The sequence below is a fragment of the Leiobunum rupestre genome, chromosome 2 (assembly GCF_980474605.1).
Source record: "Leiobunum rupestre chromosome 2, qqLeiRupe1.1.hap1, whole genome shotgun sequence".
In the NCBI taxonomy this organism is placed as follows: Eukaryota; Metazoa; Arthropoda; class Arachnida; order Opiliones; family Sclerosomatidae; genus Leiobunum; species Leiobunum rupestre.
The window spans coordinates 2,493,243-2,500,234 of NC_143385.1; the positions used below are offsets into that span (position 1 = coordinate 2,493,243).

A 6,992-nucleotide genomic window follows, 5' to 3' on the forward strand; every position below is an offset into this window, starting at 1 on the left:
GGTTCATGAAACTGGCATATTTCATTTTATCAAGTATTCAGCTAATAGTGATGGTACTACAAGTAATTAATAATCTGGCCAAAAATCTTAGGGTTAAAATACGCAAAGTCCTCCACAATTAAATAAAAATGTGTCGTCATGATTTTTCAGCCCATGAGTGCCGTGAAATCAAATTACGAACCACCAGTACACGTTGCCCATTCATAAATATGATCAAGTTATGTATGGGTCTTAAACAACTCTTTTAGAAAACATGCCGCACAAGGTCTACGTTTAACGACATTTCTGGACAGACCCGTAAAGAACTTGTCTATATTTTTGATTTGACAACGTATCATGACGGAAAAAATAAGGCCCTGCCAATAAGGTATTTTCTTGGCATTCATGGGCTAAAACATTTAGACGTAGCTATTGGGAGGACGACACATTTTAGTTTTTATGCGAAGGACCTTGCGAATTTTAAGCTTAAGGTTTTTTTTATCAGATATAATATACCTTATAAGGGTTCGAGTCTAGCCGCAATTCCAGAAATAATATAGACCGCCAAATTTTAATACAAATTTAGCTAGGGATACATCGAAATAGTTCTTAATTAAACTACCTTGAATAAACACACACTATCCATAAGATTAATGAATATCTCCTTAAATAAAAACATGTATAAAGTATAAAAACATGTATAAGGTATAAAAAACGATGTCGGTCAAAGTTAAGATAAGATGATAACACAATATTAGAAAACATAAAAAGTTCATTTTTAATATGCAATGAATCCGTATTATCAGAAATTAATGAGTTCATCGTCTTATAAGTTTGTAATCCCAACAATTAGCAACATAAGTTAATTCTGTTAACTTTGTTAATTATTTATTAAGTGAATATGGTTATTTTGGATCAATATTGGAAAACAGCATGTGTGTAAGAGAATACACCGTATGGGCTTTTGTATTGTATTATATTTTAATTTTAATCGAGAGTTTAAGCTAAAAATTCGTTAATTAATGTTTTTTTGATGTACCTAAGTAACTTTGAAGAAAAACTATTGAACTATTTACAACGGTTTATTTTTGACTAACTGTAAACAACATATTTTGCAGGGATCATTTCTTTCATTCACGATGTTCGTTTTGTTGGATGATGAGAATGTCTTGTCACCTTCAATTGCATTTACAACTTGGCAGATATTAGGAGCAGTCACCGCAAATTCTTTCCTTTTGCCAGGTTTTTTAAAAGATCTATCAATGGTAAAGGTCATTGTAGAGTACTTATTGATTATAAATAAATAAATTTGTTTTCCTTTTTAGTTAAGGGTCTCATTCAACCGGATTAACGGAATTCTGAACGGCAGTGAAATAAAATCATACGTTCAAACTGGCCATTCAAAACATAAAAAGCGCACTGGTAAAATAATTGTTATTTTTCCACTAATAATTGCTTTTTCTATCAAGAGATAGATAAGGGAATGAAATTGGCCTTTTTCCAAATGTGTATTGGGTGTTGGATCTAGAAAGGGGCCAGCAAGTGTGGCTACACTCTCTTTTATAAGTCGGGGATTTTTATCGTTAGGTCCTGTTTTGACTTTGCGTATGACTTTCCAACAATAGGGTAAGAAAGCCCCAAGTCCAAAGTATCGACAACTTCGTCCAAATCGAGAACTACTTCAGGATGCGATTCGGTAGAAGAAACTAAATGTTTATATAATCCTATACAAAAATATGACAAACCAAGAATAAAACTCACATGAAATTATCGTCTTTGTTACACAGTTAACCCCACAGATATTTTATTTTCACGGTTCATACAAAAATAAGTTAAATTCCGAAATTTTATACGCTTGCATTTAAAGGAACGGAAAATTTTCCTTGTTAACTTCGAACAATTTGTTTTGGATTATTTAAAATAAATTGGCAACTGCTTGTTTGCTCTTTTTCGAAATTGATCAGTGCTAAATCATGATTATCAGTTAATCTGTTTGTTTTACCCAAATTCTATAAAAAAAGAGTGAACTGCCTACTAATTAAAAGTTTTTTTCTATTCGCATCCAAAAGTTTCAATAGGTGGCGCGCGCGCCGCGTCGCAATTTGAAAATGTGGGGGAAACAAACTGAGCGCTCCGTAGAAAGACGCGTTATTTTTGAATTCGGAAAAACGCGTTTTCGCCCTGTTATTTTAGATTTTAACAGCTAAATCGGTTGTTTATTTAATTATGAGCTCTAAAGTTTATAAATAATGAAAAATGGTTAAATATTGTTCGGTACCTGATTGTAAAAACAACGCGGTAATGGAAGGCGTAAGATTTCACTTATTCCCTAAAATTCCGAAACTTGCCAAAGCCTGGGAAATAAAATTAAAAATGGCTAGGAAACCCTCGAGAACTATGGTTGTTTGTTCGGCCCATTTCGAACCAAATGATTCAGGTAATTAATAATATAAAGTTGAACGTAATACATTGTTAGATATTAATCAATTAATAATATCGTTATAGGTCGAATTAATTGCCACCTCCCGACGTTTAAATCTATGGCGTTACCCTCCAAGAATTTACCGGTAAGGAAACACGACAAGCCGAAAAATGAATCATCTAAAGCGATAAATATTCGATACGAAAAAAGGCAATCGAACGGAAATGTTGCAAAAGTAGATAATTTACCTAGCGACAGTTCAAAAAATCGAAATAATGATACTGAACTCGATGTCGTTCGTTGGATGCGAAGATCTGATAGAAACTGCAGATGAAAGTGTCAACACCTTAGAAGAACATTTATGCAGAGTCTCAAGTTCAAATGGAATATTAAACAAATCTTCAGTGTCTTCAATCGATTGAACCTTTCCATTCCATAGTTGAAGTACTAGACGGTAAATTTCAGAGCCGAATGGCTATGAGTGTTTCTGACCGAGTATTACTAACGTTTATAAAACTAAAACTGGGAATTTCGCACTCTACCATCGCCGCCCTTTTCAGGATAAGTCAGCCCTTGGCGTCCAACTATTTTAAAATCACCCTCACTCAGCTTACTTCTGTCCTCGAAGGAGCTGTCAAAAGGCTGGATAAAGACGCGATAGTAACGTCAATGCCCAAATGTTTCAAGTCCTACGAAGATACGCGCATCGTTTTGGACTGTTCGGAAGTTCCGATTGAGAGACTTCATTGTTTACTATGTCGCGTAAAAATCTACTCCCATTACAAAGGTTGCCATACATGCAAAGTTTTAATTGGCGTCGCTCCATCAGGAGTTATCACGTTTGTAAGTAAAGCCTATGGAGGAAAATCGTCGGACAAGCAATTGACTGATGAAAGTGGAGTACTGGACCGGTGCATTAGTTACGTAGATGCGGTAATGGTGTACAAAGGTTTCGCAATCGACGACCTGTGTGATGAGAAAGCTCTGAAATTAATGACAAGTTTTAATTCAAACAAAATACAACTAACACTTCTTTGAAATAGATAAATTAATATATATATAATACATTCATATATTAAAATTAAATATGAAATAAATTAAAAATTATTTTTTTCAAATAAAAACTTAAATTATTATTTTTAAACAAAACCTAAATTATTATTTTCAAATAAAAACTTAAATTATTATTTTTAAACAAAACCCAAATTATTATTTTTAAATAAAAATTAATACAGTAGAAACAAATTTAAAAAAATCACCTTTAAATTTGGTAGAAAATAAATTCTAAACATTCTTTAACTTCATGTAAATTTTCAAATAATAATTAAAATAAACTTCCTGTAATTTCGGTAATAATTAACTTAGAAATTTATCATCTCTAGGAACATTGACCACCAAACATTCATCACTCTTCTTAGAATAAATAAGTAAATTACATTTTTAAAGCCTAAGATAACCAGATTTAATTGAATTTGTCCGTAATATTTATGTTTTGGTTTTAGAATAAATTTTGAATCCTCAGTTTTCTTTATGAATTTAATATCACCTGTCATTTCATCAATTGTCTTGGAAGCACCAATTACCGGGCATTTAACTTCAATTAAATGGTCTGAAACTACTCCATCAGGAGAACACGCAAGATACGGATGCTCTGGGTGAATTACTAATCCTATCTTCGTTACCTTCTGATTAAACTTCTTCTCATAAGAATTTATCGCATTAAGCTCATTTTCAACCCCATATTTAGTGTCTGCATTACCTTTGAACTTTGAATGTATTAATATTTTTAATTTTTCTGTGGAATCTTTCTGGTAGGTCTAAAGTTCGTAACATTTACTAGCTGTAATTCTTTTGAGACGCCCTTCTTTCCACAGGCTGTTACACTGTTGTTTAGTTGAAATAGAAATTTGAGTAGCTTCTTCTAACGAGACACAGATACGAGTTTGATAAAAATCATTTAAGTTTTTGGGAAGCTCATTTAAAAATCGAGCCAAATTTTCATTTAATATTGCCAATTATTTCATATTTAATCATACGGGTTAGATACTCCTTAATAAAGCTATCATTACGGTTTTCGCTACTCTGCGGTTGACTTCGATTTTGATTGACTAGTTTTATTAGGCTTGGGGAAAACATGCTTGTGCAATACAGTTTCATGTTGGGTGGAATTTAGAAATTTCATTAAAAACTGGTTTTTCTCCTCTTCACTAAAGTTTACCTTTTCAAATTTGGGTTTCTTTACGCAACACAAATCCGTTATTGGCATACCCTCACACCAATTACCATACACCTATCAGATATAACTTCAGCTATCACTTCACACCTATAACCTATAACCTCACACCTACCTCACACCAATTACCATACACCTATCAGATATCACTTCAACTATCACCTCACACCTATAATCTATAACCTCACACCTATCACTTCTCACATACCTCACACTAACTACCTTACACCTATTAGATATCACTTCAACTATCACATTTCACCTATCACCTACCTCACACCAATTACCTTACACCTATCAGATATCACCTCACACCTAAAACCTATTACCTCACCCATATCACTTATCACATACCTCACACCAATTACCTTACACCTATTAGATATTACTTCAACTATCACCTCACCCCTAACACCTACCACTTCACACTTATCAGCTATCACTCTACCAGACGTAAATAGGATAAGTGGAATTCTCTATCTTTGGCTACTGAAAGATGTCCATTGACACCAGTACAACCGGTTTCAAAATGAAAATTGAAAATAAGAAAGTAGTTCAATTTAGTTTGGCTCAATCTATCTTGCTGTAAACATCCAATGAAACGTTATTTGCATTGATAATACCTGAATGAACAAATTTGAAAATTAAACGCCTCTCCAAAATCTAGAAGAGGGCCGCTTCTTATACTTACTTTTGCTATCACCTGTACCTCATCTATTACCTTTTACCAATCACCGTACCTATCATCTCTCAACTATCACCTCACCTAACCTAAACAATACTTTAGTCGCAAGGAAGTCACTTGGGGACACAGAAGGTGACAGCAAGTTCATAAGAGTGGCGTTGATTTGGAAAAATAAAGTCGGGAACGTGGTGAAAATTTCAGCATGCTACCTAGCAGCGTTTTCAAGTTATTAAAGGGACAGACATACATACATACATCCATACAAACATACAAACATACAGGACAAACTGATAAATATATTATAGATATTGTTTCTGGATTAGCTAAAATGACCAACTGGCAGACAATTAAAGAAAATAATGTTAAAATAGGTACATTTTACCTTTTCGATTTGTATGGAAAACCCCTGTGTATCGTGAAAAAAGACCGCAATCCGAACAAAGCCAAATAAACTCTTACGTAAGCTCGGAAATATAATATTTCGAATACAATCACAAAGTAAGAAATCTTTATAGCCGACCCCTAACTGATCATTTAGTTAAGCGCCCCATCTTATAGTTCAAGAAACATTTGAATAAGCTAAAATGTATAATGTTAATTAATCGATAATTGATTAAAAATAATACATATAGTAACATTTCGTTCTATATGAACAACCCTTACATTTCTAGATAAATACTCGTGTGTTTTTTTTAAATCGAAGAACCAAGCCGTGACGAAAAGTTTATAATATAAACCAAAGTTCATCGAATTTTAATCAAGATTTGGTCAAGATTTCGATCAAACCCTTTCTTTAGGATAACAGATACTACCAACAGCAACAACTATGTCTTTAAAAAGTACCCCAACTTGACTACATCAGAAAATGAAGAATTCCCACCTTCAAAACATTTATTTCAAAATAAAATAAGCTGATAAAGATAATTTTATCAAAAATGTATGGTAACCTTTTAGTCTATATAAACAGCCCCTGAAAAACGGACACTTTCTAATGATAAACCTTAAAAAATCTCGCGTATTATAGAAAAAAGGTCCCTGTCTGTTTATATTTAAAAATAGCATGAAACATGTTTTTCTTTAGAGACGACCCCTACTTTAATTTCCATATAAACCGACGCTACTAGTAGCCAGAAATTAACAAAACATACATATATATATATATATGTATGGTTTTTTATTATTAATTTCAGTTTATTATATATAATAAACTGAAATTAATAATAATCGTTTTATTAAAGCGGATTTCTGAATTTAGCATTAAAATGTAAGCCCGACTTTCGGTGGCAAATAGCACGGTACTTTTTACCACCGAAACGAAAAAACTTCAAAATTAGGGTGGAAAATAGCCTCCATCATTGGGGAGACTATTTGCCACCGAAAGTCGGGGCTCGCTTCGTGTCGGTGGGAAATAGCTTTGGCCGCGCGGCGGTTGCTATATGCCACCGAAATTCCCTTTCGGTGGCAAATAGTCGTAGCCGCGCAAGCACCACAAGCCCTGTAATGCTGCATGACCTCCAGGGGAACGTCTCCAATCACGAGCTCATCCGTGAAATTAGATCTCTTCGTGAGGAAGTAGAAGCTCTCATCCACAGTGCCCCTCACAAACTGATACACGTTCCGGCTACGATCCAGGATGTCACCCTGGATGTTATCATTGACTCCGGTAGCCGGAA

At 33.8% G+C, this 6,992-nt stretch overlaps 1 protein-coding gene across 1 annotated transcript; it reads left to right on the top strand.

The window, feature by feature from the left end:
• The first annotated feature begins 2,872 nt into the window (after window positions 1-2,872).
• On the top strand, window positions 2,873-3,439 carry LOC149954670 (uncharacterized). The gene has a single exon (XM_090165292.1). It carries the CDS (start codon window positions 2,873-2,875, stop codon window positions 3,437-3,439), a length of 567 nt encoding a protein of 188 aa, XP_090021418.1.
• Window positions 3,440-6,992: the final 3,553 nt, after the last annotated feature.